General features: G+C 42.1%; 1 protein-coding gene across 1 annotated transcript in view; it reads left to right on the forward strand.

Annotated features, from left to right (window-relative positions):
- The window catches only part of TRPM5 (transient receptor potential cation channel subfamily M member 5), a 36,861-nt gene that overhangs the window by 205 nt on the left and 20,067 nt on the right, over positions 1-16,589 (forward strand). The window contains exons 2-12 of the mRNA XM_053402238.1: positions 87-240; positions 1,151-1,331; positions 1,964-2,141; positions 3,166-3,338; positions 4,022-4,086; positions 5,875-6,066; positions 7,358-7,460; positions 8,102-8,220; positions 9,892-10,242; positions 12,844-12,975; positions 15,889-16,012. Coding sequence (XP_053258213.1) covers positions 87-240; positions 1,151-1,331; positions 1,964-2,141; positions 3,166-3,338; positions 4,022-4,086; positions 5,875-6,066; positions 7,358-7,460; positions 8,102-8,220; positions 9,892-10,242; positions 12,844-12,975; positions 15,889-16,012 — 1,772 coding nt within the window. The remainder of the gene's footprint in view (positions 1-86; positions 241-1,150; positions 1,332-1,963; positions 2,142-3,165; positions 3,339-4,021; positions 4,087-5,874; positions 6,067-7,357; positions 7,461-8,101; positions 8,221-9,891; positions 10,243-12,843; positions 12,976-15,888; positions 16,013-16,589) is intronic.

Below are 16,589 nucleotides of genomic sequence, written 5' to 3' on the forward strand. Positions count from 1 at the left end.
AATATGACTTTGGATGAAATTCCATAACACTTTTGTTATAAAGCCCCATCATTGAAGTCACTCATCTTTTAATTATCTTACTTCAGGGAAGCCAGTCAGGCTGATGATCCCTCAGTGGTCCCAAGGGAGCACTCACAAGCAAAACTGCACAATAATGAGAAAGGAGGAGCCTTTCCAAGGGAATTGCCATATTGCACAGGAGAAATCGACTTCATGGCTTCTGGAAAGAAACGTGGAAAGGTAGCACAAAACCTCTTACCGGGGGGACATGAAGGTCTTTTAAGATGGGAATTCTACTATTTTTACCCTAAAAAATCTTATTTCTTTCATCCTTTGTATATCTTTGTACTTTGTGCTAACATTCAAGATCTGGGATCAACTCTGTGAAGAAGCTCTAAAAACACATTTGAAACAATTCACATACCTAAAAACAAAAACAAAAAACAAAACAAAACAAAAACCAGTGATCTCAGATACAATGAGCCTGTGATTCACAAACCATTTAAGTCAGGACATTTACCTTTCAGCAGGTGTGCACCATGATCTTGATCTTATGCATAGTTGCTTAGAAGTCACCCCTACTACATCTGATGGGTTTTACTGCCTAATGAATCTACTCAGGGGACTGCCTTCTCCATGGGTAGAGAGGGAGTTCTGCAGGCATAGTCTATGGGCACAGCCCACCCATCACATGATAACAGAAAGCTACTGGTGCTATTCTGCTGGTGAAACACCATAGGAAATTGGTTCAAAAATGGGGTATGCTAAGGGCAGATTAGGGGAGGCCTTGGATGTCCCAACATGCCCCCCGCAAAGGCAAAAAACTACTCCAGACCTGGAGCTGGCACAGTCATCCACTCCCCTCATTCATGTCAATGGGAGGGAAACCAAAGGGAAAACACTTGGGGAGGGATGGGAAAAGTTGCCCTCCACCTTCTGCTCTGGTAGGAGCAATCAAACAGGACTTAAGACACAGCTGTTCCTTCACTGCAGGATCTCCCAGCCATTTTCTGGGTCATTTTCTGTTCTGCTTTTGTAAACTCTCTTGAGCTAGCCCAAAGCATGTGAAAGGCAGAGCGGCTCTTGACTTGACTTCTAGAGTTCCCTGTGGTGCTCACCTCTTTTCTGAATGACCCTTTCTTGGTTGCAGTTTATTAAGGTGCCATGTGCCATCCACCCTGGAGTTATATTTGACGTCATGATTAACAAGTGGAACCTTCCTGCTCCCAACCTGGTTGTCTCTTTAGTAGGAGAAGAAGAGAACTTTCAGATGAAACCTTGGCTGCGTGACACCTTCAGAAAAGGACTGGTGAAGGCTGCGCAAAGCACTGGTCGGTTCCACACCTTGAAATGGGAATGCAGTTGTTTACATCCCTGCCAAATATGATTCCTACTTAATAAGGGGGAAATTTCCTTTAAAAATCTGCATGTTAAAAGTGGCTCAGCTTTCTATCAAAAGAGTTCTATCCCTGTTTATTCAATATGATAAATCTTTCTGAAAACAAGGCCATGTGAATGAGACAATATCAGATTAACATGGCATGATTCAAGCATAAGTAGTATCATTTGTTTGAGTCACAGCTCCCCTTGTTTTTAAGCATATATTTAATCAAATGTTTCGCTCCTGAGCTGTAGAGAAATAACTATTGAAAGAGAGGGTACATCCTGGTGTAAGGGAGGGGGGGGTTGAACTGCAGGTTTACCTGGAATATACTTATTTGTCATCCCAGATTTGTGAGCCTGGCAGCATGCATGCCACCAACACAAGCCACTCTTAACAGATTGTTTAAGGTCAAAATTGACCTTAAACAATCTGGCATCAGAGCATTTGAGCTGAGATTTGAAATTTGCCAAAATTGAACCCTGGCTAGCAGGACCATGATGGGAATTGTCATCCAAAAACAACTGAATACCCAAGTTTGGGAAACCCTTAACATCTTACGCTTGTAAAATTTTGTTTCAGGTGCATGGATCTTTACCAGTGCCTTGCGTGTTGGAATAACAAAACATATAGGGCAAGCGGTTCGGGATCACATGCTGGCGAGTACTTCCTCCACAGTAAAAGTGGTTGCGATAGGGATAACTTCACTGGGTAAAATTCGCCACAGAGAACTTCTGGATAATGCCCAGGTATATTTTCCGCCGAGGAAAACAGAGAAAGGATGTAGAGGTTTTGCCTGAAAACAATTGTAACCCTTGGGTCCCGCTGACCAGGTGGCAGAATAGTGCTGTACACACTCCCTAAGTCACAAATCAGTTCTCAGAGTTTGTTGGGTAGATTTTCATTTACTCCCATGCATGCACATATATTTATATAGCGCGCACACACAAACATCATGATTTTAGTTTTTGAGAGTTAATAGTTAGACGTGGAAGACAGGAGTGTCTGGCGTGCTCTGGTCCACGGGGTCATGAAGAGTCGGACACGACTAAACGACTAAACAACAACAGTTAGACGTTAAAGCTTTATACCTGAACAGAGAATGCAAACTCCTGTCCTTCCTATACTATACTATCTGGTGAATGTGCTTTGAAGCCTGCATGATTCACAACCCTGGTAATGCACATTCCTGATCGCACAGGTAGGGGTATTCCGAGGTGGAGGCAGGGGCAGGGGGCGGCCTGCCCCAGGTGCCATTCCAAAGGGGGGACACACAAAATGCCGACCCCAATCGGCGGCACCTCCCAGGTTGCAAGCTGCTTGCCGCACGCCCCCTCGGATGCATGCCACTCTGGGTACTGGAGCAGGTTGCTCCATCTCTGTGCACAGGAGCTCCTAAACACATGTAGCTAAACGCATGCAGAAGTGCCCGTTAGACCTCCTTCCTCAGAGCAGACAACTCAGGGAACTGTGGTTTGTTTAAACTCTAGTTAGTGAGAATAAGGGAGGAGCTAACCGTGGTTCTGGTTTCTGCACAAGCTACAATTTAAACAAGCCGCAGGTCTCTGTGTTCAGTTGTCATAGGGAACTGTGGTTTGTTCAAAACTGTAGGAGATGCTTCTAATCTTTTACTCTGGCACGCAATAGAGAAGAGGGGTGAGCATGTGACCCTGAGACATGCTGCAGCTCATCCTCATCATGGGAAGCCATGGTTGCCCACTATGTCCCAACCAGACCAATGTTTTTGTACAAAAAACAATCTCTCCTTTTCCCTAGAATGACAGCCTTATAAGCTACAAATCTGACCACAGTGCCCAAGGTCCTTTATATTTTCTTGACAACCACCACTCTCATTTTATCTTGGTGGATGAAAAAGATCCGAATGAGCCGGATGGGACTACAAGGCTACGTCTCACCTTTGAGAAACACATTTCAGAACAGCGCACTGGCTACGGAGGTGGGCAGACGTGAAAAAGGAAAGATGAGACCTAGATTATTACTTGGGTTCCTTGCAATTACAAGGACGTTTGTTTAAATACAGATGATAGGGTTATTGTTGATAATAGTCTACTACTGAGATATATATATATATATATTTATATATCCTTTTATTATCCCAGCAAAGATTAAATGGACCCCATTTTTCAATAATTTAGTTGTATTTTCATTTGCCTTCCCTTACTCTTATCAAATTTGTCAGTCTGACCACATAAGCCGTCTCCCAGGCTTTAGATAATCAAAAGTCAGGAGAGGGTGACAGAGGGCTTTTCTGTTTTTGACAAATCACAATTTTAGTTGCTTTTAACAAGTGAGCTGGCAGTTCAAAATCCTCCTCTAGTATAACACCCTTAAGATGTCCAAACAATATCCAGCAAGGAGTCTGAAGAGCACAGAAGGCTAATAGCATTCAATGCAATTTCTGATGGCTGAATGTAGGATAGGATAACCTTACAATGGATATCCCCATACTATGTCACTATCTTTTAACTAGGTATAAAAGATATACCATAGCCTGTTGTTGTCCTTGCCGGGGAGAAGTAGGGTTGATATGCTTGCAGATAGGAGAAACAAATGAACAGCTGAGATAATAGAACTGCATAGATTTTATTAACTTAAATATTTAATCCTCTATTGATCCAGGAACAGGCAGCATTGAAATCCCTGTGCTCTGCTTGCTTGTGAATGGAAGACCGAACATACTCGAGGTAAAGAGCTAATCATCTTGTTTAAATAAGAGAGGAAGCTATTTAAGCAAATATTCAGGTGCCTTACACTTAGCTGAACAGTGTGCTGGACATGAAATGTAGACAAAGAAAAATAATGGCTCCAAGCCTGCTTTTTTTGCTGACAAGTGACAGAAAAAGATTCAAAAGTCACAGAGGGACCACACTTTTATTAGGAGTAACTCAAATGTTCCAAAATAGTGAGCAAGCCTTTGAGTTCTCTAGAACTCATCTTTAGGCTGGATGGTTAATAAAACAAGAGTGGAAGGAGAGAGGAAGTTGGACACAATGTTGAAGTCCAAAAAGCTTAAGGCGGCTCAACAGGCTTAGGTAGATTCACCTGTTTGGTGCAAATGAAGGCACCACCAGCACACAGCACAGGGATTGCCCACACTTCTGCTTGTTCCATGCCTAGAAAGCATAGGTCCAAGAGGTCTTATGTTTGCTCCACCTCTTTCCCAAAGAAAACCTGCTCTTTGGCGCTGAATCGAAGCAAATGTCAATCCACCAAAAACCCAATTGATGTTTTCTCCGGTTCAGCGGTAAAGATTGGGTTTCCCAGGTGAGAAGCAGCAGGGTAAGTGGAAGTCTGGACGAGGCTATAGCTGAGTATGAGCCAGGGTTACTTGTAAGGTATCTTTATGTGGCTGCCAGCTAGTGACCAAAAGGCAAAAGGGTTTTTGAGAAAAAGCGGGAACAGAGCATGCTCAAGGCCCATCTTCTTGGGAGTTGTTCAAAGATGGATGCCAGACTGGAAATTGTGCTACAGAAACCAAGAAATAAAACCATCCATTGTTCATCTTACAGTTCCAGCATGGCTCCCTGCTCTTGACAGGTGTGGGAAGCCCTTTATTTTGTTTTGAATTTTGTTTTGGGCCCAACTCTGAAAGGAATGTGGGGCCCTGGCAGCTGGACTTACCAGCTGGATTCGGTTCACAGCATCTCCAAGAAATGCTGAGAAAGACTCCTGCCCAGAACCCCGGGGAGCTGCTGCCAGTCATGGCAGACAGTACTCAGCTAGACGGACCAATCATCTGATGAGCTTACTATGTACTGTCACCAATTACTTTCTTCCCCCCTAATGTGGTGCCAGTGATACAGAAAGGGGAAATTCAAATGACTCTGGCAAAACCAGTGCCATGGGCCTGGCATCCTTGTCAGTGGCATTGCTGCTATGCCAGTCGTTCAGAAAGAGCAACCTGGTGGCACTGCTGACCCTGGAGCTCTGGGCCTGCATTACTAGACTCATCAGTGCTGACACCATTTTCATTTTCTCCCAGTGGAATGCCCATGACCCTGGAGTGTCATTTCACATGAAAGTAGCTCTTAGAAAATGTTCTTCAACAATGGCTAAAGACAACAGTTTTTTATGAATGCAAAACCACTTCAGCACATGTGCTTGTCCAGCTACTGAAAAAGAAAAAAAGCTTTTCGATTGAAGAGTCCTGGGATTTCACTATGGAACAATTCGTTAAAATAAGTGCCATCTCTTGCATTTTCTTTGAGAAATGGGCCACAGTCTAGTCTAAGAATTGTAACCCTACTGGGGTCACTTATCAGGCTAATTCAACAAACCTTTTGCAAAGATAGCAATCTAGATAACAAAATGCAACATAGGGGTTCAGTTATTTCTGAGAATGTCACTTTAGGCAGCAGTCCTATACATACAACTAACTGGGCTTGTTTGTGCAGAGTAACTTTGCATAATATTGCATTTTCAGGTTGTTTGAGCATATATGGTCTCATCATTTTTATTGTTTTTTTTAACAGCGAATTTGCAGGGGACTGGAAAATTCTGCCCCCTGGCTCATCTTGGCTGGATCTGGTGGCATAGCTGACATCTTAGCTGCACTTATGAATGAGCCACACTTAATTGTACCACAGGTGGTAGAAAAACAGTTAAAAGAGAAATTCCCCACAGAGGATTTCTTGGGAACAGATATTCTTCAGTGGACTGCGGTGGTAAATTGACTTCTTGTTACTTTGTAGTCATCAAATGCATTTACAGACTATGAGCAGTTTGCAGTAAACACCTATCCACTCTATTGTCAACCATCCTGGGCTATACTTTGGTGCATTTCTAAACTCCAGCCGTTCTTTCACCTCCTTAATCTTTCTTAAATGAGACCAACCCCCAAACCCCGTACTTCTCTTTCCCTTTTCATTTTGTGATACTAAGGATTTAGTATACAAGTGCTTGATCATAAAACTGTAGAGTTGGAAGGGACCTTGAGGGTGATCCAATCGAACCCCATGCAATACAGCAGTCTCAACTACTGTAACCTAAACATGACAGATGGCCATCCAAACTCTACTTGAAAACCTTCAAGGAAGTCCATCACCTTTCGTGGAAGTCTGTTTCACTATCAAACAGCTCTTACAGTCAGAACATTCTTCCTGTTGTTTAGTTGGAATCCGGGCTGTCTTAAGCATATGTGGCGCTGGGGTGCAAAGATCCTCCTGGCGCCCCCCCCGGTTGCCCAGTCCCAGGCACGCAGGAGGGTAGAGACAGCCGGCTGCCTCAGCGTCTCACTGGCTCGGTCACCCCCAAACTCGTGGCGCAGAGCTGCCCACAGAAGAGCCCGCCACGGCGCTCTGACCAAATGGCAGGCTCTTCCCTGGAATCAATTCTTGGGCCCTGGACTCTCGGTCTGGCACACCCGAGAGCCCGGCACCCGGGTGCCTCGCGCCCTTCGCGTCTATGGGTAAGATGGCCCTGGTTGGAATCTCCTTTCTTATAACTAGAATCCGTTGGTTGAGGTCCCAGCCTCCAGAGCAGGAGGAAACAAGCTTGCTCCATCTTCCATGTGACAGCCCTTTAGATATTTGAAGATGGCTATTGTATCTCTTCTCAGTCTCCTCTTTACCAGGATAAACATATCAACTCCTTCAACTGTTCATATATAGATTCTCCTTCTTTGTAGTGTGTGTGTGTGTGTGTGTGTGTGTGCGCGTGTGAGAGAGAGAGAGAGAGAGAGAGAGCGCACAAAACTGGCCCCCAAAGGCCTTTGCTTTGGTTCTGACTCTCTTATCCCTTGGTAAGGAATGAAATGATTTGTAACTAAAGCCTGAGTATTTTGTATATTTTGAGTGATATCAAGTGTTAGTCATAGAGCAGATGCATTGAAAGCAGAGGTTTTAAGTAATTTACATCCATTGATGTCAGTGAGCTAACTTTGAGAATGATTTTGTTGGATTTCACCATTTTTACTATAATGGAAGTGGGAAACATCAAACTGCTTTATCTCTTTAGATCCAAAGCATTCTTGTCCAGCAGCAGCTTTTAACAGTGCATAACTTTGAACAAGAAGGTTCAGAAGAACTGGATACAGTCATTTTGAAAGCACTGGTTAAAGGTAACATGTTTTTAATATATATTGTCTATTTAAAAAAAGAAGACTCCCTAATCCAGTACTACCTCATTTAATTTCTTTATAAATTTATTTTCCATTCAAAATGGTGGACAATGTGGATAAAACCACCAATATACAAAACAATTCTATTTCAAACAATTTAAAAATAATAAAACAATAGTAAAGTCATAAGACCACTGCAGACTAAAGGCTCACTGAAATTGGAAAATTCCCTAAACTCTAAAAGGAGTCATTTGAAGTAAGTCAATGAAAAACAACCACACTCTGGTAGAAGCTTATGAATGACAGACTATTGATGGTTAACTTTTCGAATTTACTTTGTTCAGTGCCATTTCCCAAGTTAAGTTGGGTTAATTGAATTGTAATGCTTTAAATGTAGTGAAAACATTTTTTTTAAAAAAAACACCTTGAAACTTTCAGAAAATAGGATTCAAAGTAAAGCTTTTTTATTTTATTTTATTAACTATTGAGGGTTTGGGGTTGCAGTCCTAGGCACACGTACTTCAGAGCAAACCCCACTGAACTTGTGAGACTTATTTCTGAGTAAATATGCATAGGACTGACCTGTTAATCCATTCTAAAGGCACATGATTAATGTATTCTTATTTTATGTTTATGGTTAGCCTGTAAAAGTCATAGTCAGGAAGCCCAAGAATACCTGGATGAGCTGAAGCTGGCTGTAGCCTGGAACAGAGTGGATATAGCTAAGAGCGAAATATTCAATGGAGATGTTGAGTGGAAGGTAGGGTGTTTTTTTTCCATGCTTGAGTTGTTTATACTAAAGTTGGTAACTTTAGCATCTGCTTGTGAATGAACATGAGTAATCTGCTTGTTATGAACATGAGTAATCTTCTTCACCAATCCTGAAGAAGTGATCTAAAAGTTGAACAGTTGAAAAGGGCCTAAGATTAATGTTCATATCTGATGCCATTGCATTCTCAAAGCACTCCACTGTCAGGAATCCCAGGGCTGGTCTACATCCTCAACTGGCATTTCTGTGATAAAAATTCCCCAAATGTTTATTCCAGAAGAAGTGATAGAAATCAGCTTTCTTCCAAAATGCAACTCAATGAAGGATATGTAGGGCTCTCCTTTAAGTCTCTAATTCAGACTCTGATCAGACCTGTTTAAACTTTAGCAAGTCATCAGACTTTGACCTGGATCTCTTTCAGTTTCATCACAATTTATTTATTTATAATATATGCTTGACTGCCCAATCAACAGAGTCCTCTAGGTAGTTCACACAAGAGTTCAACTGAAACATTATAAGATTAATTAAAGTATTTAGAACATTAAACCAAATGTTCAATGTCTTGCCTAAAAACTGGGACAAACTGAGATAACAGGATTGAAACCAAGCAGAAATCATTTGTTTCAAGGGCAAAGAAACATAGTTTTAAAATGTCCAGTAGAATAGAATGGTCCTTGCTTGGTGCTGAAGAGGATATTTGTGTAGCCACCAGACGAGTCTCCTTGAGCAAAGCACATAGTGAGTGTCCTACCCAGTGCTGGATTTACGTATAAGCTAAACAAGCTATAGCTTAGGGCCCCCTCTCTTGGGACCCCCCCCAAAAAATGTAAAGAAAAAAACCTGTATGTACATTTCCAAAATATAAGATAAAAATAAAATAAAATAAAACCTACATACAGCAACAGTGTTTTGTGTTGTGTATGGACCTATTAGGTCCATAAATTACCATATAGCATATATTCAACACAAAAAACAGTGACAATTTGTTGTTGACAAATTACTTTCAGTAGCTTAGGGCCTCATCAAACCTAAATCTGGCCCTGGACTTACCACTTAATACCTGGGATGTGGATCAGGGTGTGGGCTCAATGAATGAGAGCTACTGCTCATACCATTGGTTCTACCAGAGAACACTGCCAGGGGAATTTGCCAAAGGGATGGAGACCAGTCCACACAGTGCATGCAATGTCTAGACCAGTACCTAATTGAGCAGTGAAGGACAAAAAGCTCATATCCTAAGCATATTGATTGTTTCTATTCTTAGCATGTAATGGCTCTCTCAGGGTGCAATGCAAGTCAGCTACTTAACCTGATGAATGAACAGTCATAAGGTTTTGTTGTTTAGTCATTTAGTTGTGTCCGTCTCTTTGTGACCCCATGGACCAGAGCACGCCAGGCATAAGGTAGTACAGTACATTATCTGCATATTGCTCCTTTGGTGCAAAACTGGTCCAGTCTAGAAGCTATTTAACAGGGTTTGTATGCTTGCTGTGGCAGATTGAAATGTGCCAGGGTGTAAAGTTCTCTTTACCTTGTTTTTGTCTGTCTGGTCCAATGGACCTCCTTGCTCCGGTTTGCATGTGGCAAGAATGTCACAATTCCTAACGCTAATAACTACTACAATGGAATTTCTTTTTCCTTTTGCATTTCTTGTAAACTCAGTCATGTGACCTAGAGGAAGTGGTGATGGATGCCCTGGTGAATGACAAGCCTGAATTTGTCAAGTTGTTCATTGATAATGGGGCCAACATGTATGACTTCCTGACCTACAGCCGTCTTCAGAGACTCTACTGTACCATCTCGCCAAAGTGCCTCCTCTATTCGCTTCTGCTTAAAAAACATGAGGAAAGCAGACTCACCTTGGCAGGGATGAGTGGTCAACAGCACAAGGAAGCAATGGACACTTGCCCTCTCTTCACTCTTCATGAGGTTTCCAGGGTGCTGAAGGACTTTCTTCATGATGCATGCAGAGGTTTCTACCAAGACCCTAAATCTGGAAGCAAGAAGAAAGCCGTAAGTTTCTCAAAAACATAGGGAGTGTTGAACACAAGGCATGGCCCTTTGGGACCCAGTATATAACCACTGGCACACCACCCAATTCCATTATTTTCAGGTCCAAGAAGCCGCAGATAAGCTGCTGTGCTCACAAGTCAAATCACTGGTGAAAAGGCCTGAATGTGTCATTGAAATCTCCTCCTGTCCTTAAGGCAAGTTTGCAGTAAGCCAATATGCCTTTCACCTGTAAAATGAGGGAGGCATTAGAAACTCGGACAATGTCCACTTTCACATTTTTCTTCCTTCTAGGGCTGGGAAGGGCAACCTATGGCCCTCAAAAAAGGTGGTTCACATCATCTCTGACCCTTGGCCATGCTGCCCATGGCTGATGGGAGTTGGAGTCCACCTGGAAGGGCACAGGTTCCCCATCCCTGGTCTAGAGTTTGCAGTATTCCCCACCAGATAGCAACTCCAATGTTATTGTTTTTGCCTGGATTGTAGTTGCCCGGCTGTAATGGATAACTATTGGATATTTTTATGTGATGCTATTAGTGAATATGAAAATTCCACATTACACACCTGTATTGTTTGTCGATTTCTATGCATTTCTCCTTTCCTATGTTAGGGCATATACCCAAACTATTTTTTAATAAAATGGTGTAGCAAACTGCAAACTACCTCTTCAATGTATTGATAAAATATCACACTGTGACTTCTGGACCAGGGCTTAGAGTATTGTCCAAAGGACAAAAATGCAATCAGAATGCTCCTGTTTGACTGTATTGAAAGATACATCATGGGGTAGTGAGGGTAAAAAATTCAAAATCAGGAATCAGATACTGATGTGGTGCTTTCACTGGGAAATGTAAGCATCAAAATGCTTACTTTTCTCTCTCTCTCAGCATAAAGGAAACAGTAAAGGGGTTGAACAGTTGAGCCTTGATTTATGTACGAGCCTTTGCACGCTAGACCTTGAGATGACTTGCTTGAATTTTAATTTTTTTTTTAAGATGATATTTTATTCAAATTTCAAAAAAGCGTTTACAAAAATAATAAGATAATAGAGAAAGAAAACAAACAATAAAAAATACAGAGTAGAAAAAAAAGAAAATAGAAAAAACAGTAAAAAAAATGAGTCCATCTTTCAATGTCTTATTTTTCATTCACTTGTTTCCCTGACCTCCTCAAACCTCCCTTTTTTGTATTCCATTTCGAATGGTTAATTCAGCAAATCCTTTCCCTCTTTGTTTTTATCTTAGTTCTTTATCTTGACATATAATGACCTTATAATTTCATCTATTTAATAAATCATTTTTACACACTCCTTTTTAACCTTGTTACTAAAACTGCTTCATTTCATTCCAGCATCATTTTAACATTCATTAATTTTGCAATGTTTCTGTAAATAGTCCTTAAATTTCTTCCAGTCTTCTTCCACCGACTCTTCTCCCTGGTCTCGCATTCTGCCAGTCATTTCCGCCAATTCCATATAGTCCATCACTTTCATCTGCCATTCTTCCAGAGTGGGCAAATCTTGTGTCTTCCAATACCTTGCAATAAGTATTCTTGCTGCTGTTGTGGCGTACATAAAAAAAGTTCTATCCTTCTTTAACACCAATTGGCCGACCATGCCCAGGAGAAAGGCCTCTGGTTTCTTCAAGAAGGTATATTTAAATACCTTTTTCATTTCATTATATATCATCTCCCAGAAAGCCTTAATCCTTGGGCCTGTCCACCAAAGGTGAAAGAATGTACCTTCATTATCTTTACATTTCCAACATTTATTATCGGGCAGAATTTTAATGAGCCACCATTTATTAGTGTCTGCTGAAAAGTGTGCTCTTGTTGCCAAAACCAAATAAAAATCTGATACAACAGAAAGCTGGGTCATATGGCTAATTGCAACTTCTCTGCCCAATGTCTTTCAGACAAGATGTTCTCATACCTATTCATTTGTTTCCAGGACACAGTGCGCCTTTAATTCAGTAGTGACAGTGAATAAATTATCTCAGGGTACTGCCAAAAACAAACAAAATCCAAGAGGCTTATTTAAGGGAGCTGGGAGCTCTCTGGTTTCGCGTTCAGCACAGACAGAGGTGCCGTTTGGGGGCTTGCAACTGGTACAGATATAAGTGCTATGCCGTGGTTTCATCAGGACAATTGGGGAACATAAAATTTGCCTGAAAACTCAGAGATGCATTATCTTTCTAAAATGATACAAAACATATTGATAGAGGTTGCCTACATGTTTCCAGATGTTCCTTAACTTGAAGAGCATCATTAGTTTTGAAGGATATGTCCCCTATCCTACATTACAGTGCATGGAACAGGGGATGCTGTTCCAGTTATTCAGACTATGATCTGGTACATCACAATTAATAGATGGCGGCTGTTCAGTGTGCTGTACATCCTTCTAAGCATGCTTTGATGCCCTCTGTAGCTAATTGCTGTGGCATGGAGAAGATCCTTGTGAAGGGTTTGCTCAAGAGCAGGAGGTCTCTCCTACTTTGGAAAATTGTTTTGATATGGCTGGGATCATAACGCTTGCCTGCAAATAGAAAGATCCACTTAGGGAAGTTCCAGATAAACAGCATTATAACAAGTTATTTGCTCCTTTAGGATAAGATAAGTGCAAAAAGGGTACCGAGCCCTTTGGATATGAATCAGAAAAGCGAAAATCCTTGGAGAGATTTATTCTTATGGGCAGTACTTCAAAACCGGCACAAGATGGCGTACTACTTCTGGGCGATGGTAAGCTTCATAGTGCAGTGCTACAGATTTCAAATGCTTATTTTAGCTACTTAGCTGTATTTTATTGGAGGGGCAAATAGAAGATACTGGTGGGGAGAGGGAACTTAGATACCTCCCCTTCAGCAATCCAAAATGGACTCTTTACTATGGAGGCTATCATTATTGCTTTGTTTATTTCCTGCCTTTTATGATACAGTGGTACCTCAGGTTACATTTGCTTCAGGTTACATACGCTTCAGGTTACAGACTCTGCTAACCCAGAAATATTACCTCAGGTTAAGAACTTTGCTTCAAGATGAGAACAGAAATCGGGCTCCGGCGGCATGGTGGCAGCAGGAGGCCCCATTAGCTAAAGTGGCGCTTCAGGTTAAGAACAGTTTCAGGTTAAGTACGGACCTCCAGAACGAATTAAGTATGTAACCAGAGGTATCACTGTACATTTTTGTGAGCAGGCTGCAACATCCAAAAGCAATAATAAAACAACAGCCAGCAGGAGCAATTACAAAATATAGATCAACATTGGAGAGGGAAGTGGGGAAATGCCCCATAGTGCTACCCCAGCCTTCATGCAAACCGCAGGACCACCAGTCCCAGGTGTGGCCTGGCAAGCACCTTGCCTGCCTAATGCCATAGCCCACAAACTGCAAGACAGCAGATGCAGACTGTTGCCTGGAGAGGCTCCTTCCTTGCATCTGATGTCTGATCCTATGGAGCTGCCTTACAATAAACCAGACTTAATTCCTTCCAGGGTCTCGGGCAAAGGCCTTTCAGCAAGCTCCTTTTAAATTGAGATGCTAGGAATTAATGACCGGACCTTCTCGGGGTAAAAGGGGTAATTTGCTATTAAGCCATTGTATCTGGGACCAGGCACAATCCCTGGATACCAGGTTGGATGAAAGAATCAGAAACCTTATTGGAAAGGGAGGGGTCAACCTGTGGTGGACCAAGCAGGAAACCTGACATTTCTGCTTCCCCACAACTAAGGCATAAAGGAATAAACACATTGTTTCCTCTCATAAAAGGGAAGCCTGTATGCAGCGTGTGCTATAGCTTTCGGATTATTGACTCCTGAAAGGGGTTGCCCACCGCAGAGCTTGGACATGCCTGCATTACGTGAACCACAGGCAAAGAGAGCCTAAATTTACTGAGGCAGAAGGAACAGAAACCCTCTGTTTCATCACATTGTCTAAATGTTCATTGATGCCAATTCTCTATTTACAATTCTGGGAAACCTAAAGTCCAAGGGTGATATTCAACTCAGTGTGGGCAGATAAACTTCTGCTTGTGCAACGGGACTTTCCTTTACTGCCCCCTCACCGTCTCCAGATCTGTTCTGGAGGGTTGGGGGAACTGCTAGAGCAGATTAGGGGGAAGAAGAGAGGGGGAAGTTCAGTTGCGTGAGCGGAAGTCATTCCACTCATACAAAAAACTATTTAGCACCATGAATACAACCTGTTTTTCGGGGGGGTGGGTCTCCACTGAACTGTTATTTATTAAATTTGTTAGCCATTTTATCATGCCCAGGGAAACCCAAAGCAACTTACAACCAACCAACTATTCCTTTCCATACCCCCCTTTCCAAAATGGCACCCTAAATACATTGATATTCATGGCAGCAATGAGATAGCCACACTCTAACCAACAGCTATACAGCCTGTATAGTACTTAGAAAGCATGGGGCAATAATCCAGCCCACCAAGAATCCAGAGAGCCCACCTTTGAGAGTCCATTCTGGGCAGCAACTGTCTCTTTAAAAACAAAAACAACCCCCACTCCCCCCAGGCATTCTAAATAACTGCCTAAAGCAGGGTCCTCAGGCATGGCAAAAAAACCCAAACCGACACTAGATGGGAGTAATACAGTGCTTTGAAGAATTCACATTCACGAGTTTCTTTTGGGCAGGAAAGCATTTATTGTGAGAAGCCCCCAATACAAATTTGCTTTTCACATCACTTAGAAGGAAAATGTAGCTGAATCAACTAAATTGTTGGGGTGTTTCCCATGTTAGACTTAAATAATCTTTAAGTGATTTAAACCACTTCTATAAACGCCTGAAAATTGTCAATCAGTGTGTGTGTGTGTGTGTGTGTGTGTGTGTGTGTGTGTGTTGGGGGGTGCATTTGCAATTCTAATGTAAAATCTGAAATGGCCAGAAGAATGCACATTTACACTATGAGCAAATTTAAGGCAGAAACAAATACAACAAAGCCACTCCCCTCAAAAAATGCTTTTTAAGCCTCACTTGTGAGCACATTCCTTACTTGCAACCTTCCTCCTTCACCTGCTGTTTTTCTCATTGTCTCTCATGAACTCTTCTCCCATTGACCTTTTCTGCATTCTCATATTCATATCACACTGTTTACAATGCAAAAATCCCTTATCCTGTTTGTTCCCATGTTGAAAGGATGTGCCTTGGCCCACAGCCTCCCTGGGACTTCAAGGCTAGCCAGAAATTTAGGCCCAATCTGCTAGACCAAAATAGCACTAATTGTTAAAAGTGTTCATTTCAAGAGGAAAACATTTTTGAGCTGCTTATTATGCTACCTTGGACAAGCTTTTTGCCTTTTCAGCAAGCACCTTTTTCATTATTTAATGCAGTGGGATCTAATTGGGGGCAGGGGAGTTTATGCGATAATAAGTGTCTGGGTTTTTAAGATGCTTTGGGGTTTTTTGCTGCAACAGATTAAAGGGATTGCCCTTCCAGAAGTATTCACAATGTGGTTGTAATATCTTCATCATCATCATTTTATTATTTATACTCCGGGTTTCCCTAGCCACTCTTGTAATAGTGCTTACTGCTCAGCCATTGGGAAATATGAAATAAACAGGGCAGGTGGCATCTCAAGGAGATGCTATTGTTTTTAATCGTCTCTTAAGATTCGGATGTGATTTTACATGGTTTCCCCACCCCAGGGTCAGGAAGGTGTAGCTGCAGCCCTGGCAGCTTGCAAAATCCTCCGAGAGATGTCCCACCTGGAGAAGGAAGCTGAAGTAGTCCGTAAAATGAAAGAGGCAAAATATGAGCAGCTTGCTGTGGGTAAGCGTATACAGTGTCAACCATTTAAAACTTGTCTGAGCAAACAGACCAAATGTACTTTTACAAGTCCCGTATTACCTTTGTTCCACGCTTGCAAGGAATCACTCGTTTATTGTGGCAGCTTTAAAGGTTTAGTGCAGATGAGGCCAGAATGATTCCACCCACTTTTAACTGTCCAAACTGCTTGAACCTCTGCAAAGTACCTACAGTCTGGAGGTGACCTAACAGCATCAAATGGCAATTTGAGTTTTGCCTTCCTGTAATGGGTATCTGAACGGGGGGGATGGGGACTGCAAAGTTTCTCTGCAATGGAGCAGGACAAATGTCTTCTCTCAAAGTAATTAAAACTCTGAGCAAGATACAAAGGTGGCATGCATTGATGAGAATTGACTGGATCATAGCTCTACCAGTCAAACAAACCACTCAACGTTAATATCAGGGCACACGTTTTTGCCTTTCATGGGCTAGTTGATAGCCCCTTCTGGATAGGGGTTGCAAAATTACTGCTAGCCCTAGTAACACCTGGGATTGATTATAGCGATGGACTGTGCATGGACTGTGGACTGTGCATGGGGTT

Source organism: Podarcis raffonei, chromosome 1, assembly GCF_027172205.1.
Source record: "Podarcis raffonei isolate rPodRaf1 chromosome 1, rPodRaf1.pri, whole genome shotgun sequence".
NCBI classification, from domain to species: Eukaryota; Metazoa; Chordata; class Lepidosauria; order Squamata; family Lacertidae; genus Podarcis; species Podarcis raffonei.